The 20,189-nt window shown below is 35.9% G+C and overlaps 2 protein-coding genes across 2 annotated transcripts; one reads left to right on the top strand and one right to left on the bottom strand.

Annotated features, from left to right (window-relative positions):
• The first annotated feature begins 979 nt into the window (after nucleotides 1-979).
• LOC137966542 (bet1-like protein At4g14600) lies at nucleotides 980-10,068 on the top strand. Its single transcript, XM_068813204.1, has 4 exons — nucleotides 980-1,243; nucleotides 1,343-1,466; nucleotides 8,921-8,977; nucleotides 9,762-10,068. Exons 1-4 carry the CDS (start codon nucleotides 1,185-1,187, stop codon nucleotides 9,921-9,923), a joined length of 402 nt encoding a protein of 133 aa, XP_068669305.1. The 5' UTR covers nucleotides 980-1,184; the 3' UTR covers nucleotides 9,924-10,068.
• A 7,243-nt stretch (nucleotides 10,069-17,311) lies between these two features.
• On the bottom strand, nucleotides 17,312-19,892 carry LOC137966651 (patellin-6-like). Its single transcript, XM_068813336.1, has 4 exons — nucleotides 18,737-19,892; nucleotides 18,508-18,632; nucleotides 18,032-18,173; nucleotides 17,312-17,943 (listed from the first exon to the last, which is right to left on the bottom strand). The coding sequence occupies exons 1-4, from the start codon at nucleotides 19,460-19,462 to the stop codon at nucleotides 17,680-17,682; spliced, it is 1,257 nt and encodes a 418-aa protein (XP_068669437.1). The 5' UTR covers nucleotides 19,463-19,892; the 3' UTR covers nucleotides 17,312-17,679.
• Between the last annotated feature and the right edge of the window lie 297 nt (nucleotides 19,893-20,189).

Here is a 20,189-nt window from a genome sequence, read left to right on the forward strand (position 1 = left end):
GAGATCTTGAAATTGGCTTTGACGCTTTAGACTTTGAGTTGTTTTAACTCTTGAAGGTCAAGTATCTAAAATACTTGGATTTTCATGTTTTTGTTTTCGTTCCATGTTATTTCCTTTAAAAAGAAAGCACGAGCACCAGTACAAGAGGGAGATTGGGGTTTCCTCAAGATGAACTCGAGCTTAAGAGTGCCCTCACCGATCCATTCTATTTATAATGCTAGGATGATACAAAAATGACTAGAATGCCCTTATACATGATAATGAATAAAAACCCTAAGAGAATTGACTAATTACAAGCTATGTCATTGAACTTCTTCAACACTTTCCCCCAAATTGGTGCGAAAACCTCATATATCCCATCAAATAAAATAAGTATGATACACAAAACTTTGGTGATAACCTTGTTCAATCATAAACAATCTCAACCTTTTAGACCATACATGAGGAGATTATTTTAATCAATATAATATCTTTTTGAGTTTTCATATACAGTTTTCCTCGACTTTTCCCCCTAAAGGAGGAACCATATCAACTTCTTCGAGTTCCCCATTTAAAAAGGCATTATTAATCTAATGTAAACTGTAACCCTTATTTGTAGCCGAGATCATAAGACCCAAAGACTATTGATCTTCGCAACTGGAACAAAGGTCTCACAGTAATCTTCTCCATAGGTCCAAGTGAACTCATTAGCTACAAGACAAGATTTATACTTGGCAATCTCTCCATTAGATTTATACTTGATAATATAAACCCACTTATGCCCTATTGGCCTCTTACCTTAAGGCAACTAATTAGTCCACAATGAAGTGAAATTCATTTCAGTTCAATTTAATTCTTCACTTCAATTCAATTCAATTTCATCGTGGACTAACCGTTACCCTCTAGTTCCATGTCTTAGGTTTTTCGAATGTAACAAACGAGATTGCATTAAAGGCAAGATGTGCCCGAGCATAACCCGTATTGGCCGATATGTATCGGATTTGGGCAGCCCAATACGTGCTGGCGAACGCTGACTACGGTTGGTTTTACCATTAAAAAACTCCGGATTAGAAAAGGATCAGTCTCCGACGACTCCGATTTCTGTTTTGTCGGATCGTCTTTTCTTTCAAGCGTTCTTATATCTATTTCTCTTCTATTTGTTTTCTCCAAAGACTTTCCCTTTTCTTTCCAATTTCTTTTTTGTCATGGCGAATTCTTACAGAGGTGGGGGGTCTTATGGCGCCACTGGCCCTCTAAGATCGAGGTATTTGTAGTTTTAATTTTTAAGAAATTGTAGAAGCTGGTGTGTCTATCGATTAATTTGTCAATTTTTTTTTCTGAAAACCTGAAATTGCTTTGGCAGAGAAGGAATCAGTTCGAGACCCGCTGCTGCTTCGGATGAAATACAGTTGCGGATTGATCCGATCCATTCTGATTTGGACGAAGAAATTACTGGTCTCCATAAAAAAATCAGGCAATTGAAAGGCGTGAGTTCCTCTCTTCCATTGTGTGACTTAAAGTAGCGATTCTATTTCGTTCTGATGTAATAAGGGGATCTCACCACGAAAAAAAAAGATACGCTAGGGTAAAAGTAGAGAACTTCTGGTTATTTTGAGGAGTGTGGAGAGAAAAGATTCGCGAATGATCATTTTCAGCAATCTGAGGTTTTGTTGTTCAAGATTTTTTCGTTTTTGTGAGTTTTGGTTGTTGAATTCTGGACTTGATCAATTGGTAATCACGATATATGATTTTGATTACAAAAAAGGGGTTAGCTGTTTTAGGAATTTTATATTAGCCAATGTGGATTTGGTGGGGAATTTTCATCTGTAATAAGATGTAATACTTATACTAGAGGGTTTACTATATTCACGTCTTTGTAGGATCCTTTTGATTAAGAAAACCATTTATTATCATAATAAGAAAACTAATAGAGAGTGGTGAGGAAATCAAGAAAGCAGAACACAGAAGTGTGCCCCCCTCCTCTCCACATACTCAAAAAAGAAGAGAAAAAAAGAGGACAGAGGAGCCTCCGACACAGAAACACACAGAAACACACAAAGAAAAACAAAGAGAACATTGGAGAGGTTGCTGAAAATTTTTCTTTCTAAGGAAGTTAAGCCACTTCTTTAGTTGCCTTATTGTGGTAGTTGGGGGATAATCTATTGTTGTGGAAGACAAGGATACTTTATGTCGGAACTAAGCAGGCAACCAACAAAAATTCTTCCAACAAAATGCAACTACCAGAAAGTAACATTTTTATTTTTTTGAACTTATCGATTTTCATTAAAGGATAGTAAATGAAAGGTGCACAAACTTAGGGGAGAAACAAGCGTCAATGTTTAGGGGGCATTGGAATCTCCAAAAACTAGAGAATGATGGGAAACCTATCCTTCATAAGCATATTAGTTGAACTCCTTTGTAGCCTACAGTGTGTGCTGCCATACAATGTGAGGGGTTAAAAATTTCATTGATTTCCCCAAATTTCTGTCTTATCAGACACTGCTCCAAAAAAAAAAGTGTCGGATTATACATGGAGGAGGACAGTTCTTTGCAGGCCAGTTGATTAAAAGCACTGAGTCTCCTTCAACTATCAGTGGGCTGGTGACATGCTTTTTAAGTATAGCTTTACTTTTTTGAGTAGGACTATCTTTTGCTAAAGAAAGATCAGAAAAGAACAAGGTAGACTTCTTGGCTAACCTGTGGATAGTTTTGTTTGGTTGAAAGTGTAGTCTGCCACAGTGCACAAGCAACATTTACAAATCATGGGTTGGCCTAAGAAGAGCCTGCTTAAACTAGTATGGGATAGTGAAGATTTGTCTTCATTACCTTTACTTCACAATGGTAAACAATTTGAGACAGAAACAGAAATAAGTATACCACTACCCAGGTGAATAAAACTCTAATTAAAACTTAAACTTTCATTGATGTTTTGGTGGGAAAGCCAAGATATTTGGTTGTTGTGTCATAACAAACAAAAAAGGAGAAAGATAATCCCGAAGGGAGGAGGGGGAGTTGGAGAAATTTTTTAAATCACAAAAAAATATTTTTGTTAAATTACTGAAAATGTTTATTTGTTTCTACTCTTATCATTTCTGTTTGAGTTTCCATGCTATTACTGTCTGATATTTAACTTGGTAAATTGATGATTATATATGATTTCTATTGTTTTTTTTGAAAGATGACAATTCTTTTTAATCAAGAAGAAATTAATACAAAGAAGGTGCGAGGAGGAAAGACCCTCACCCTAATTAAAAAAGGAAGATAGGAAGTTGGATCACCAGCTAGAAGAAATTGCAGGCAAGCTCTGGATTTAGTTAAACTAGTAGCAGTGCAACTAGAGAATCTAGGGATGTGCAAAAGAGAAGAGCAAGGATCAAAAGATCTACAAAGATGTGGACCATGCACCATGAATGATGGGAGCTTTTCTCTGTCTGGCTAGTAACAGTAGCAATGTGTCCTTAAGTGCTACTGATTTCAAGGAGTTACTTGGTCCTATCTTGTTTTGAGGAAATCTCTTCCTTTCTAAAATGTAGTTTTAATAATTTAGTGTTTCCATATCTTGCGTCATGTTAAATTCTTTTATTTAACACGACATTGTCATTTTTCAAAATAAAAAGGAGAGAATGGTTTGAGAGTGGTCAAGAGATCAAATCAAGAAAGAAGAGCATGGGGAGAGTTGCGTATGACTAGGTGAAGCTGCTAAATTGTATATGTCTGTATTTGACAAATTCCACAGGTAGGTGGAGAGAACTCACAAGGATTTTTGAAAAAAGATGGGAACTAACAAAAACTTTCCAAACAAAATGCTTGCTCTGTTCTTGTAAGGAATAAAAGCATTTAAGAAAATTCCCAAGATTCTTAATATGGTGTCTGTGGAATCCGTTTACTTTTTTTTTTGTTAAGTTATGTATATTTATTAAAGAACAATGAAATAAATACTGAAGGGGAAGGAGAGGCAGAGCTTCAAGCCTCAGGAAATGCATGAAGAAATTCACCAAACACTTATGGAGGGGTGTGATTTCCCTCAGCAGCATATCCGTCAGCTACACTATTAATAGCTTGAGGTGTATGCTGTCTTACAATCTGCATTGAAGTACATAGGTTAATCATTTCATCAAAGATTATCTTAGTCTCCATAATGGAAGAGGTTACTTCGTGAGCCAATTGATTACAAGGATTGAGTCTCCTTCAACTATCACTGGTTGGAGAACTGTTGCCAGAAAAGCTTAATTTGTGTGAGTAGAGCTTTTAATTTTGCTTCCATGGAGTCTATGTTGTCCCACTGGCCCTTGGTATTCTGCCAATGTTTGGCCAGAACTGTCTCGAATATTCCAACCAACTCCCATTGGTCCTGGGTTTCTAATCCCATGAATATTAGTTTTTAGCCATTGATTGAGGGAACAAGACCAAGTTGCTATTTGTGGGGGAGAATGGTCTCTCTGTTTTACAATATTCGTCCGATTTCTTCTAATGATTTAGCTTGGTAGAGGATGGAGGCGGTCCTAAGTCATGCCATCATGATAAGATGTGATGATACCTTCTATAATTCCTCCAATGGATTTTTGGTACCCTAGAAGGCCCTTGTGTATAAAGCATGGAGGTTTTCCTTAAAAAAAGCATGGATTTATAATGTGCCAAAGTGCAGCAGCTGTGGAGGTTTTCCTTAAAGACCTGTTTTATGGAAGCGGTTTGAATAGTTCTGATTGAGAAATTCTGCAATGTTTGGAAAGCAAATCCTCATGTAGAGCTTTCTAAGATAGCCCCCATATTTCAAAGCTGAGCTTACAATGTGTGAATAGATAACTACTTGTTTCTTTTCTTCTTGTTAACATAGGTTGACTCGAGTCCCTGATTTTGATCGTAACAAAACTTAAATTTTTTTTTTTGAGAGGGGTATGGCGCAAACTCGCAACCTGACGCACCTGATGTAAAGAGAATACCACTAGACCAAACTGTTACAGTCCCGGATTTGACACGTGAGGAAGACGATGGCAATGAATAGGAATGGGATGATTGAGCTTTGAAGGAAGCCCGACCTGGATCTCAAAGGGTGAATCCGACCTGTTTACTCTAAGCTTACTCTAAATTAACTTCAATACTCAATGCTTGTGTTTCTCATTACTCTTACCCCTTAAATAGGGTTCACCCGGTTAGGGTTGACAAAAAAATATTCTAAAAATACCCCTATAAATAAAATATTAAAAAAATACCCCTATAAATAAAATATTCCTAAAATACCACTGTAACCTAAAACTGAAATAAAATAAAGTAAATTAAAGAAAACAACTAAAATAATAATGTTATTGCATGCATAACACAAACAGCCTTAGGTTAGTGAACTAATGTTTTAAATTAAGCATTTCAGGATGAAGAAATAGACATCATCTTCAAGGAAGACACACATGTTAAATTGTGGAGCCTAATTAACACTTTACCCTCTGGCGCGGATCGACCTTAACGGTAAGGTCACCGTGGGGGTTGGAAGGGGGGCGGAGCCCCTGGGCGAGTCAACGATATATTGACCGTTGTGTCATTAAGGGTAGTTTGGAGATTTCACACTTGTAATCCAGTTGCCCTAATTTTCTCTTTATATACAGGGGCGTCGTTGTTAGGGTTTTATCACCTTGATGAGTATCAATTATTTGAGGAGCATTAGTTGCGGCCAAGAGAGGTTAGAGATAAACAACACCTGTAAGTGTGTGATATCTCTCTTGTAAACTATTTCATTTTCATAATGAATAATTGCAGCGGCGGAAGACAGGACGTAGTCTCACCTTGAGGCGAACCTGTATAAATCTTGTTTGTTCTCGTGCTTGTTTTTCCTTTCTTCTGCCATCATTATTATTGTTCTCGTTAGTTTGGAATTAGGGCATCTAATTCCTAACAACACACAAGGTCTATGACAAAGAATCGGCCAAATCAACACCAAAGACCTCAATCTAAAAGGAAGAACAAGTCATCTTGAAGAAGCACCTACAAAGAAGAAAGCATGAAGGCTTGAAGATCTAGAGTCTAAGTCTCATAGAAAATTTCAAGAACTCTAGCAATGTAAGAGGATAGTTAGCAAATTCCAATTCTTAAGGGAAAAGATGTTTTGGTGCATTAGAGCATAAAAGGTTATCTAAGACCATGTTTTAAAATCTCATTTAAATATTTTAGAGTTAATTAATTCCTTTGTTTTGGCCTTACCCATGCTTAGAGTTTACTTGCATGCACTGCTACAAGGCATCATTGGTCATTGTCCTAAAAATATGATCTCCAAATGCCGCAAACCTTCTAGTGTGACGCATGATCTATCATCCAAAATGGAACAAACTTTCTAGGATAACGCATGATTGATCATTCAGAATGTAACAAACCTTTTAGCATATTGCATGATCTTCATCCTTATGGTACATGATTGATAATCCAAAATGCTATAAGGCAGAGTTTTTAAAGTATGATCTATCATCCAAAATGTTGTAAGGCATGGTCTTAAAGTATGATCAATCATCCTTATGGAGCATGATCAATCATTTAGAATGTTGCAAGGTCGGATTATAAAACATGATCGATCATCTTTTATGGGGATGATTGATCATCTTGAATGCTGTTTGGTAGGTGTAAAAAGCATGATCTGTTTATTGACTATAAAACATGATCAATCATGCAGATTTGTCAAAGGTTGTAGAATGGTTGATCGATGGCTGAATCGATCAATTAGGCCTTGTGGAAAAAAAATATAGCCATTGGAGCTGATTGATCGATCAATGAAAAGATATGATCAATCTTCCCTCCAGTGTAGGTTTTTTTACAAAGGTAAAAAATCTGTAGTTTTGCTTGGAAACTTATAAATAGGGAGCCAAATTCGCCCCATAGTATTGAATGGGCGTTTATTGCAATACCAAAGTTTTCTACAAAGATTTTTGTGCCAAAAGTTTTTATTTTACCCTTTGCATGAAGAACTATCCAAATTCTGCCATATTTTCCAAATTTTTTACATATTTTTGACATTCCTTGTTTAATTAAGCTTCACTTACTTAATTGCACACGCTTAAAGGATAAGAAGATTTTATCTTAATTGCATTTGTGTAATCTCTCACTAGAAGTTGGTCGTTTTTCTAGTAGAAAGGTGTTAGTTTCACTCTTTTACTCTTGCATTCTCTCTTTCTTTGAAAGAGGTTTTCTAGAACCTTGAGTGTAGAAGGGGAGTGCCACTAGAGCCAGAATCTAGTTTTAAAAAAATCTTGTGGGGAGATATCGAGCTTAAAGAAAGCTGGTGAATCTCTTTATAATTTTGCTGGTAGAGCAAGAAAGTGAAGTTTTCCTGTGGCAAGGGTTCTCGGGAGGTGATTGCCACTAGGAGAACATCGAGAATAAAAATTCTTTACCTCTTTGTAGTTTTTTTTTTTTTTTTTTGAAGAGCTTTACCTCCTTGTAGTTGTGTACATGTGTTTTTTTATTTTGTTTAATTACGCGCCAAACACTTAATTTTTAAATTTTTTTAATCCACCCCCCCCCCCCCCCCCCCCCCCTCCTCTCTCTCTCTTTCTCCTTGAGATGCCACCTGGGCAAACTCTTATTCCTGCTCATGTTACGTGCTTAGAGAATTGATGACTGGTCCCCTCTCTCTTTCCTAGTTCAACACAATTTGAATATATTCTATCCTGCTGCTGTCCAGATGAATGTTGGACTTCTGTTTGACATAAATTTCCGTGCAGTTGTTGCCATGAGCTTTTTCAGGTGTTTGTGAATTGAATATGAGATTGTAAAAAGATGCAGTTATGTATTGCCCAGCAGTTTTAGCCACCCATATTGCTGACCTTTTCTATTTGCCCCTTGTACATCGATGGAAATGCATCGACTCGTAAGGAAAGAGAAATTTCTAGCTAAATGAAAGAGGAGCTGATGCATTTCTTGGAATTCAAATTATAGCAACTAACTTCTTGGAGCGATAGGCTACTTCTAGGGTATGAGAAAAACTCATGAAGTAGCATTTGTAGTTGCTGATGACATCTTTGTGCTTATCTGATAGCTTCTCTTGATTGGAAATTTATTTAACAATACACTAGGTTTTTCACAGCTTTTAAAACAGAACAACTAGAAAATGGATATATTAAAAAAATTAGAGAAACAAATCTGAGAACATTGTATCACTTGTATATTGTTCATTTGAGAAACATATTCCAGTTCCACAGGGCATGGAGTTCTGATACCTCAAGTTTGCATTGTTCTATTGATTTCACTTGTAAGCCCACATTATTAAATTGCTTGTACTTCTAATTATTTTCAGACTGTTGGATGTCCTTCATGGAATTACTAAAAGTAAAAATTGTATGAATGCAAGGTGTGATGAAAGACTTCGAGAAGGTCAACCTTATGAAAATCCATTTTATCGGGTCGCTTATTTGCTGTTTCGGCAATGTGATGTTTACCCCAACCAGATTAAATGGACTGTTGAAGAGTAACTCAACCCAGCCTGATGTAGTCCGGTTATTACTTATATCCCTAGTGTCAGTAAAGTGTATCCTTCCATCCCTGCATGAAGAGATTGGTCTTTCGATATTGTTGGCCTCTTCCAACTAGATCAAAATGAACCAGTGCTTGTTGGATGTTTCCATTTTCTTTGATGTGGTCTTATCATTTATTATAATTAATTTAAAATTTCCTCAAGTATTGGGGAATGCCTTTTCGTTGTTTCTCTGTATCTCTATTCCAACCAAGTATTGGGGAATGTTTTTTCTTTGTTTCTCTGTATCTCTATTCCAACCAAGTTTTAGTGTAAGTCAATTTTTAAAATAATTCTGTTACTTTTCTGATTTCTAAGTGTATGGGCTCATTTAAGATTTAACTATGCACGTTGATCCTCCTTACATTGATGGTTGGTGAATTTCTTTTGCCTGTGTTCACAAAAAGAAATTATCAGTAATTTAATGACCTCATCTCCGTCATGGCATTACAGGTGGCTCAAGAGATAGAAGGTGAAGCCAAGTTTCAGAATGATTTCTTAAATCAACTGGTAAAGTTTCAACTCCTATGAAATTATACTTTCCCATTTAGGTTTGAATATTTTCATCTCTAGAGTAATCAACAACTTGGTCCCCTCCATCCAAAAAAAAAAAAAACTAGTTCAGACTAAATGTTGGTCCTGGCTACATGGGGTTTTCTTTATGTGAGGTTTAGGTTCAAGTTTCTCTGGGGGTTTAAGTGTCATGTACAACCTTCATTGTAACAACAATAAAAACAAGAAAAAAGGTTGGTTAGGACTTGCTCCAGAAGATTCTTGAATTTTTATACAGTTATAGTAGAATGAAAATGCTTAACCCTAGAATGACTTTCTGAGGTTCCTATGGTGTAGCTTACATGCATGCACTATATTTCTTGTAACAAGTAGTTTTCGTCTTGGCTAAGTTGAAATAAAAAAAATTGGCTATATAATTATGTCCATGAGTGGATAATAGTCAAGGCAGATCAAGGTCTATGTTATCGTTACAGTTACTCAAAGCTCTAATATGGGTCCAATAAAGTGTTTGAGATGAAGAACTATATTGCTTTTCTACCAAAATGTAGCCATCATCCGTCATAAATCTGATTCATGGCACCTGAAAACCCTTAGTCTACAAAACAAGGTTGTAAGACTCATTTGTAGCTTAACTCTTCAGACTTTAAATGTGTGTATGTCAATAAATGGAATCTCTTAATTTCTATTAGACAAACACGATGACGAAAGTTGAGAAAGTAAATCTTTTTATTCGATATTTTTTCATATCATAATCCTGTGTCCCGTTTGGAATATTTTTCAGCAAATGACACTTACGAAAGCTCAGTCTGGTGTAAAGAACAACATGAGAAGGTTGAACAAGACCATCATCCAGCAGGGATCAAATCATGTTTTGCATGTTATCTTGTTTGCACTGCTCTGCTTCTTTGTTGTATATTTTTGGTCCAAATTATCGAGAAGATGACCACATCCATGAAAGTCCATTTACTCTTGACTGGTATTGAGAAGTGAGCTCGTCAATCTGTAGTTGGCTCTTGATACACTCAGGTTATGTCAGTAGTGATTGTCTTATTATTCTGTAATGCAACATAACTATGTTTGTTTATCTAGTTCAAGATTGACCGAAAACTGAATATGGCTGCTAACAGGCCCTCAGAATCCTGATTCTTCACTACCAAAGCAACAAGAGTCCCATCGTCTCAAATGTCGTTCTCAATTTGCTTGCCTATGACATTCTTGATTAACAATTGAATTAAGATAAAAGTGTAGTGTCATTAGATCGATTGGGGTTTTATGAGCAGTATGAAAAACAAGAAAGTGAAATGTACTTTTATTTGCATAAACGGAGAGGTATTAACCTTGCGGTTGGGAGGGGATGTTAGACCTATGGTAAAATCATATTGGTTTTTATTATTTTGATAATAATAAAATAAGTATTTTAAAAGTGTGTTATTAGCGGTGTTATCAGTATATTTTATATGTTTATATTTTGACGTAAATATTATGAGGACTGTGGTAAAGACTCTAGAAAAAAGAATGATTAATTAAGTTGCAAAGTCAAGACTTGAAGCCCAAACACATTAAACATTGTTTTTTTTTTTTTTTTTTTTTTTTTTTTGTGTGTAGAAGAACCTACACGAAGAGAAAGATTGAAGACTTGAGTCAAAGTCAAATAGAAATTATCAAAAACTCTAGCTAAGTAAATAATGAATTGAATTTTGATTCTTACGCACATTTATGTTATGGAGTTTTAAGACATAAAATATATCAAAACCATGTATTAACTGAATGCATATAAATATATTACAATGGTAAATCCTTTAGAATGACCACTACCGTGCTTAAATGTCAAAATAGTACAATAACATAGGACATGATCAAACAACTTACATGGGTTTTATCAATCATCTTGAATACAGTTTGACGTAGGGGGGGTTAATCAACATGAATCAGGACATGAACTCCAGCCGCATTACTCAGTTCATGTCCTGAGTTAGTTAGTGGAGTGTCGGAGTTCAAGTCATGTACACGACTAACATGACTCACGAGATCATGTCTAAAGCACAAACGAGGGAAAGCGTTTTTCGCCCAATTTTGAGAATCATGTACATGAAACGAGTGCGCCCCTCCCTTTGCCGCACACCCTCTTCGTGAGTTTGCTCATTTCCATTTCCCACACCCCTTCTCTCCCTGAGCTCTCTGCTCCCTCTCTCATCTCCACCGTCCCTCTCTATAGCCTCTCCCTCTCGACCTCCGTTGTAGAGTACGGGAGACCGAGAGGCTTTGCGACAGAGGTTGAGAGGGAGAGGAAAGGGAGGGAGGCTTTCCTCCCTCGACGACAGCTTCTCTTCTCTCTCGGCGACCCTCCCCCCCCGTCGGCCATCCTCCCTCTCCTCTCCCTCTCGACCTCCGTCGCACAGCACGGGAGGTCGAGCATCTGTTGCAGAGCTTCTCGATCTCCCTCTCTTCTCCCTCTCGGCGTACCGTTGAAGCACCACCTCTGTCGGCGTTGCCCGCTGGCTCGCCGCTGAGGAAGACGACGATGGTTTAATTTTTCCTATGTTAGGAAAAATTAAACTATCGTCATAAAAATCATTAATTTATAATTTATATTTATAAAATAATTATTTTTATGTATTTAATATATTTATTTTATAATTACTATATTAAAATAGTGATTTAATAGTCATAATTAAAATATTGTTAAAATAAATATTTGATAAATTATTTTGGTTTAATTATCCGATTTCTATAATTAATTAAACCATTGGTTTTAAATTTTGTAACAATATATTATTAATTAATAATACATAAAATATATTATGTACAAATATATAGTGTGTTAAAGTTATAATTAGATCAATTTTTTCTCTTAAATGATTCACTATTAGGTTAAAGTATATCATATGTTATTAATAAATTAATAACTCAACGTATTACCTTCGTTTTTGTTATTTATAATGTTATTTATTTATTATTTGTTATTAATCATGTGCGTATTTCATTGGCTCATTTAATTACCATATGAATGCATAATAAAATATCTAATTCAATTAATAAATATTTTAATATATTTAATTATATATTAAATAACTTATTCGTGTAGTAATAATGGTTGTTTTACCTAATTTGGGGTTTAAGGATTATGTTGTAATTAAGTGTACTGTAAGGGTTTAGGGATTCTCTTGTTTTTTACGTTTTTCTCATGTTGGGGCACTAACACTGGAAACTGTTTTCCAATGTACATGAAGTCGTCAACACTAACACCAAGTGCGAAGTTGAATTTTATATACATGACTAACATGGTCTTCATGTTGGAGATGAACATGAACTTCAAAAATCCAGTTTGTTGACTAACCCCCCCGTAATTTATAAAACATGATCAATAATTCATTCAAGCATGATTGATTATACAAAATGTCGTTAGGAAGATGTTCTAAAGTATGATAAATCATTTCCAACTACATGATCCATCATCTCCACTTGCATGATCGATCATTCTCAACTCGTCATCACCAGTTCTACAAAGCAAGATCAATCAATCAAATTGGGTTGATTGACCAATGAGTTTTCTTAAAGCTTAAAAATTTGATAATTGATGCTTTGATCAATCAATAATCTTAGGGAACAAACAAAATATATAGTCGTCTTACATGGTTAATTGATCATGTTTTTTCATTGCTTGATCAACAATTTTTTTATCTTTTTGAAAATGGTAAAAATGGCTAATTTGGTTGGGAAACTTATAAATAGGCCATCAAATTTATATAGGACAAAGAGTTGAGGTTTTTTAGCATAGCAAACCTTTAGAAAAAAATATTTTTGAGCTTTGTATTCTAATTTTACCCTTTCGAAGAAAAAAATTTAATATTTGGCTAAACCTTCTATTTTCACTCTTCTCTTTGCATTCAAAGTTCTATCAAACTCCTATAAATTTCATTTCTCATGCTTAAACATTTGGAAAAAGGTTATCTCTCCAAAATAAAGTTGTAAGTTTAAGTTTTTTTTTGTATTTTAACTTTATTTGTTAGAGGTACTCTAGTAACTCAAAGCTAAAAGAATTGGCATTTTAGAGCCTCAAATATAAAACTGGAGTGCCCACTAGCACCAAAAATTTAGTTTGTATTAAATCTCTTGGGGAGAGATCAATTTGTGTAATTGGAGATTGCACTTGGCTTAAAGAGAGTTTGAAATTTCTTTGTAACATTGAGCTAATAAAGCATGTGAGTGAAATTTTCCCAAGCAAGGGTTCTTAAGCGGTGACTACTATTAGGGAAACATCAAGGACAAAAAATTATTGTTAAATATATAAATGTTTTATTTTATTTTAGTATTCCATGCACTTAGAATTTTAATTTAGTATCTCAATATACCACTCTCTTGAGAAGTTACTTGTGCCAACAATTAAAAAGAAAGTGGGTCAAACTTTGAAATCAAAATTCTAATTGATTTTCTTGAAAGACTTCAGTGGTATCTCAAGAAGATATTATGTTCCTAAACGGTCATGATCCCTATTTTGTGCCCATGTTTACATTTAGAATTACCGATGACAGAAAATTTTCTTACAATTCAGTGGATTTGAATTATGGGAAGTAATTATCGGTGGACCTTTCATCCCATCCCAAAATATTTAAGGACAGATTATTCCTAAACAAGTATGTGATTAAGATGATTTAGACATAGTAAAAGTTGATGGCATTGTTAAGGTTATGAAATTGATTCTTACTTCCTTCAATGATGAATTGCTAGATTTATTTCATATTTTAAATTAACAAAGGATTTATTGGATAAACTAGAATCTAATTTTTCTACGAACAAGGAATGTGGCTCTTCATACTCCGAGTGCGCTACGCATAGTGACGTTATAGGCATTGAAGATTGTATTCACTCTTGCTTAGTTGGAAACATCATTTTAAATGAAGATGAAACTTCAAAGTGATAGTCATGAAAAATTGGACAATGAAAACCTTATGAGACAACTAGATGAATCCATGCCCTCACTTAGAAGTAAAGAAAAAGAAAATTAGAAATTAAGAAGGTGGCTTTAAAATTAGAATAAGAAATTGAATCCTTGAAAGCCAATTGGTCCAGTTGAATTTTTGGAAAAGAGAAAAAACTTCACTAACTCGATGTAATTTGAGTACAATAAGCCTCTATTTACAATAAAAGAAACAAGTAGAATCTGATTACAATTAAACTACCCTTGTCCCAGTTACACCCAAAGTTAAACACTAAAAGGTAAGTCCTAGAATAATTGAACAACTAAATATAAATAGAAGACTAACATAACTAAAATAACTTTAACTAAAACTCTTCTCTGAGACCTACTCTTGTGAGACTCCCGTAAGACTCCATATTAATTTTGGCTCTGTGAGAGTCATGTAATACTCTTCCACATATGTTGTTCAACACTCCCCCTCAAGTAGAAGTTTATAACTTCAACTTGAAAAGAAAATGATTTTTAGTCTTCAATTTTAGTCTTCAATCTTCATTGGCTAATTTTTTTTCATAAATGTTAAATCTTCATCATTTGTTCTCCTCCTTTCTTGAATATTTTGGTCACATAAAAATTATCACAACATGAGGAACACAATACTTCTTTCTTAGACTTTTTCTACTTCTCCCCCTTGAGCAAGGGATAAAAAGGATATAGAGACCCAACTTGGACAAAACATAATGTGGGAGAAAAAATCACTCCTAGCCATATGAAAAAACTCCATACACCAGTCAAAATGGTCATAGTCTAAAACACACTCCGCTCAATTTTAAAGTGGAAAAATGACCAAACTTTAAAGCTTAACAAAGCGACTACTTACATTTTAAGGGTAGCTCAAACACAAATCACCTCTTGGGTGAAGAATAAAAGGGTTGAATCAAACTAGATGTTAGATACACTCCTATACTTTTTAGGATGTGGGTCTAGGCATTACTCTAAAGTGATGAAAACACAAGAAGATAAATTGAAGAAATATTAGAGGAAACCAACTTTAACCAGAAGGAAACGACTATACAACACTCGTACTTCCAAACGAATCTAGAATATGACCCTTATTTAAAAAGAAACTGGGGGAGCCTATAATGGTAGAACTTAATAAATTTGACCAAGTATAACTTCTTTGCGGTGACTTCAATTTTTCAGAGTTAACTATGCACAAGACACACAACCAAGTAACAAAAACTCAAAACTTGAAATAAGATTGAAGTAAGATATCTCACACCTCGAATGAGCACCTCATAGAGTGATTAAGTCTGACCAAAACTCTCTTAATAGAAGAGAAATTTGTCTAAAAATTTTGGATTTTAGGAGAAAGAAACTCAATTCACGTCAATGTGTGGAGAGATAATAGGAGAAAAAATAGGAAAAATGAGAGATTTTTGGCAGAATTAACCTGTGGTACTTCTGATATTAATATCTAAAACAAGTAACTCAAAATCACAAATGGTTTGTTTCTCAAGAAACTAGACTCAAATATCTTATATTTGGTACCTAATTTGACATAAAATATTCGTTCTTGAATTTGTTATGATCTCTTGATTTGTTTTATTCTGTAGATTGAACCTTGCAAACTCCAATGTAAATATCTCCTTAAATATAGATCAGATTGACATGAAATTTTATCCTTTTGAAAATATACTTCGATAAATTTCATCCATATACAACTTTTATTCATAAAATATACTTATTTTTAGAGAAATAAACTGATAGATTTTGGACTCTTTAATTTGGCTGAACTGAGATCTTTCTTATTTGGCTAGCATAATCATTGACTCTTCTAAAATTGATAGGTAAGAAAATAAGCTTACAGATATTTATTTTTATGTATAATTCTCCATATAAAGTCTCATTATTGATGGTAGAAAAGACCTCAAAGTTGAAGCTTTTTACTACTACCCGAACCTCTCTTGAAGTCTGACCTTTGTTGCTTCAAATATCGATTTCAATTTGTAGAAAATTTCAGTTGAAAAAATTATTTTTGAGTTGGAAAGTATACTCAAATATATAATTTGGAATATAAAAATTTCATTATGGAGGTTTAGAACGCCAAGAAAACAACGAGTACTAAGACAAGAATGAAAGAAAAAAGATAATACGAACCTAAACTATTAGAGATGATAGATGAAAAAAATGATCACATTATCTTTGTGGGTTGATCGAGTCAACTCACAGAACCCACTCTGATATCATGTTGAATTTTTAAAACAAAGGAAAACTTCACTGACTTAAAGTAATTTGAGTACAACGAGTCTCTATTTAAAATAGAGGAAACAAGTAGAATCAAATTACAATTTAAATACCCTTGTCCCAGTTACACCCAAAGTTAAATATTAAAAGATAAGTCCTAAAACAATTGAGCATAAATGGAAGACTAACATAACTAAAATACCTTTAATTGAGACTTTTCTCCAGAGACCTACTATTGTGAGACTTTTGTAAGACTCCACTATATTAATTATGACTCTATGAAACTTTTTACTGTGAGAGTCATGTATGAGTCTTCCATATATGCTCTTCAATAGTTCCCCCCAAAACAGAAGAACTTAGAAAAGAAAATGATAGACTCACCTCAGAATGTGAGAGATTTGAATTCCACTCTTCAAACATTCATGAGTTGAGAAATGAAAATAATATATCTTTTGCTCTAGGATTTTAAAATACCAAGAAGAAAACAAAACAGTAAAATCCCACTAATGGGTAGTTCGAAAGAAAGGCCTCTGACTTATCCCATGCTTTAGAGAAATTAACTTTAGGAGAAGTCGCTCTTGTGGATAAATCAAAATTTCAAACAAAAAATGTGAGAAAAGGTGAACCTAGAGTTGAGGTCCATGCGACTATAAAAGAAAGAAAATCTAGTTGTTCTCATAGGACAAATGTGACAAGGGTCCCAACATCACCTATGCATAATGGTTCATGTCATAAATGTGGAACCATAAGATATTATGCATTTGAGTGCTCAGCTACGAGATCAAACCAAAATGTAGAGAAGTAAATTTGGATTCCAAAGGGAACCCTAAATTTATCTTCAATTGTTGAGAAACCTGGAGCAACTTTTACGAGTTACGGTGATAAATGTGGAACCATAGGATATTATGCATTTGAGTCTTTCTTCCGAGTTACGGTGAGTCAACTTCAACATTTTAATCATATCCTTCTCCTGTATCTTCACTTTGTAATCTTCCGTTTCTGTAGACGACCCACCTCAAGGTTCCGGTCTCCGACCAGCAACCGAAACCTGGAGCGCACTTTTCAGGCAGTCCCCAAACATAATCCCACAAAGTTCCTCCGGCACCCCCTTCGAAAAAGAAAAAACCAGAAAGAAGACATCACAACAGACAACCTACTTGGTTTAGACATTCGTCAAACTTCAGGTTTCCGCCTTTAACAATCAAAACCCGTGACCTTTTTTTTTCCGAAAGCCCAGAAGATAAGAACATCTCAAAAGAAGCATCACCCTGAAAACTCTGGCACCAATCTTCGTCTTCTTTTGCTTTCACAAAATCCCAAAAACACAATAACAACAAAACCTAAGACCTTCTCATGATTTATTACAGTTTCAATCCCACAAAAACACCACACCATCTCATAACAAAAAGATACGTTTCTCCTTTCTCTATCTAACAGCTCTACTTAGGTAAGATCAAATATTGTTTAAGAAACTTTCTTGACATAAGGTTAGATGATTGGAGAAAGTAAAGCTATGGTAGAAACAGGTGGCTAACATCTAGTTGATTGCAGTGGGTTTGCGCACAAAGTATCTGTAAGCTGCAACCTTCCTTTTCCGAGAGGAGGTGTTGTCGATGGAGAGCACCATTTTCCCGGCTTCTCTAGCAGTGAAGGAGTTGTGAAGAGGATCTTCATTGGGGGCAACTCGGCGGCTTTTCTGGATGGCCATCGTGTAGCTCCCTTGGGCATTTGGGATGAACTCCGCCGTGTAATCCAAGTCCCAGCCGCCGACGACTATGTCCCATGTAATTGTAGCGCCAGCCTGATCCAAAAATTATACAAACCACACTTACCCTTAATTCAAACACCAAAGAGAGCAAATTTAAATGGATGGAGCTCGAATATATTACCTCAATGCCGCCAATTTCAAGGTTAATTTTTTCCCCTCCTTTGACAGTGAATTCAGATGCCGGCGTCGGCGTGCCGGTCTGCAGATCATCGGGGCCGCTAAGGCCTCCGTACCGTACAGGCACATTCTCCGGCCTTATAAACCTACGCAGATCAAAGCCCAGCTCGTTCAACCAAATTAGCTACCAACACGAACAAAGTCCAAGGATGATATAGAGTAATTAACAAGAATTAAGATGTTCTACGGGTTCAAAATTCAAAAAGATTCCCTGTAAACAAATTAACGGAACAAATGGCGAGAAATCAACGTTCCATAGACGTGGATTTTTGAATCATAAACACCAATCCATGAACTTGGAAAAGAAAAGAACTTATACAAGAGCCAGAAAAGTCAGCATCCAAGTTCAAGCCATTTCAGAGTTTCAATAATGCCTGGAGTTCTGAATTAAAACTGAGACGAACAAAGAAAGGAACATACTTGTAGAGGGTTTCAGCAACATTTCCTTCTCTTGCAATCACAAACTTGCTCTTAGTCCTCTGTGTAAGGAAAGGACTGAACATGGAGTAAAGCATACTGAAATACCAGGGGACATTGATAAAAACCTGCATCCAGTCAAGGTTCACAAATAAGAAAATTCACAGTCAAGGTGATAACAACCGCTCAATCTAAATTACGTTAACCGATCATTCAATAGACTTTGAAGTACCTTTCTGGCCACCAGCTCTGGGTAATTATCCTGAAAGAGAGATAAAATCTGATTAGATGCCACCCTCAGCTCCCTTTTGGGCATATCCTTCAAATCAGTCACTTGAATGATGGAATTAATCCCACCAGGCTTAAAATGCAAGAGGTTAATTCCCCTCTCAAGCACTTGAACTCTCCACCTCAAAAATTTCTTTAGCTTTTCTTCATCACCGAAGATCCTGTCGTACATTTCTCTATCTTTGAAGACTCCATAAGCGTTGTAACAGATGGGATGGCCTTCTCTGTCGTACCCGTGCATGTAAGCCACCACGCCTTCAAGTTCTTTGAACCCCAAATCCTCGTCCATAATCTCATCCGCTTTAAAGTCCTTCCGCCATTGCAGACATTTCAGAAGCATAGAGAAAGCATCCGAGACTCTGTAATCTCTTGCACGAAGAAATTTGAGAAGAATCACGTCGGCGCGCTCGTCTCCACTTAGAAGGGAAACACCCCATATTAAGTCAGAAGTCAAAGAAGCAGAGGCGAGAGCGTTTTTGAAATCTTGCAAAGCTTTCTTCTCCGAGGACTTGAGCTGAGATACGAGGTACGAGTCTTCTCTGAAGGAAGGCGAACGCAGAGTAGCCGCCTCCATTAAGGAGGTCACAAAGCTCTTCTTTGAGGGCTTTGGGGATTCCTGCGGCAGAATCGGACTCTGGGTAGGGAGAGGAACAGAAGTAGAAGTTTCCATGGAAAATTACTGTTCAACTTATCGGAGATACACGAACTGAAGATTTGGAAGATAATGTAGCGAAAATCAGTCCACCAGCCTCACCCCTCAACAAGTTTGGAGACTTTCACTAGGCACAAAATTTCCAAAAAACTGGCTATTTCACTCTCCTTCCTATACAACAGAAATTGAAACTAGGATGGTAGAAGCAACCAAATGGAAGAAGAAAACACCGAAGAAAGTCCCTGTCGAAATAACAAACAAGAAGAAAAAAAGAGAGGAAAAACGCTGCAAAAGCAAGTGACACACAAGCGTCACCGGTCGCCTCCCTCTGTGTCTATTCCATGCTTGTCTCTCTAGAGGCTAGAACATCGTTTAACTTTTTCCCCGAATTTCCTGCTGGGTGCGTCTTACTTCTAAATCGGAGTCTGAAAAGGGGGTTTTTCAGGTAAGCTTTATGCAGAGAAGGGTAAGCAGAAAAGGATGGAAGATGGGAGAGCAGAAGGACAGAACCCTTGAATTTATTACGCCCCTCTGCTGTCTCCCTCTCCCCGTCTCCCGCGCCTAGCCTGAGCTCTTTCAAATCAAACTTCAAATTTTGACGTCGAACCCATCCGGCCCATTAATTTTCGGCTCCGTTTTTGGTTCGACCCAGAGCGAGTTACGACCGAAATTAAGGGGGGGTTAGTGCCCCAAAGTGGATTTTTGAAGATCAAGTCATGTCCAACATGAAGATCATGTCATGTCA

This window comes from Aristolochia californica, unplaced genomic scaffold (assembly GCF_029961685.1).
Source record: "Aristolochia californica isolate CCGP_79_NKW_82.1479 unplaced genomic scaffold, dmAriCali1.0.hap1 SCAF_5, whole genome shotgun sequence".
Taxonomy (NCBI): Eukaryota; Viridiplantae; Streptophyta; class Magnoliopsida; order Piperales; family Aristolochiaceae; genus Aristolochia; species Aristolochia californica.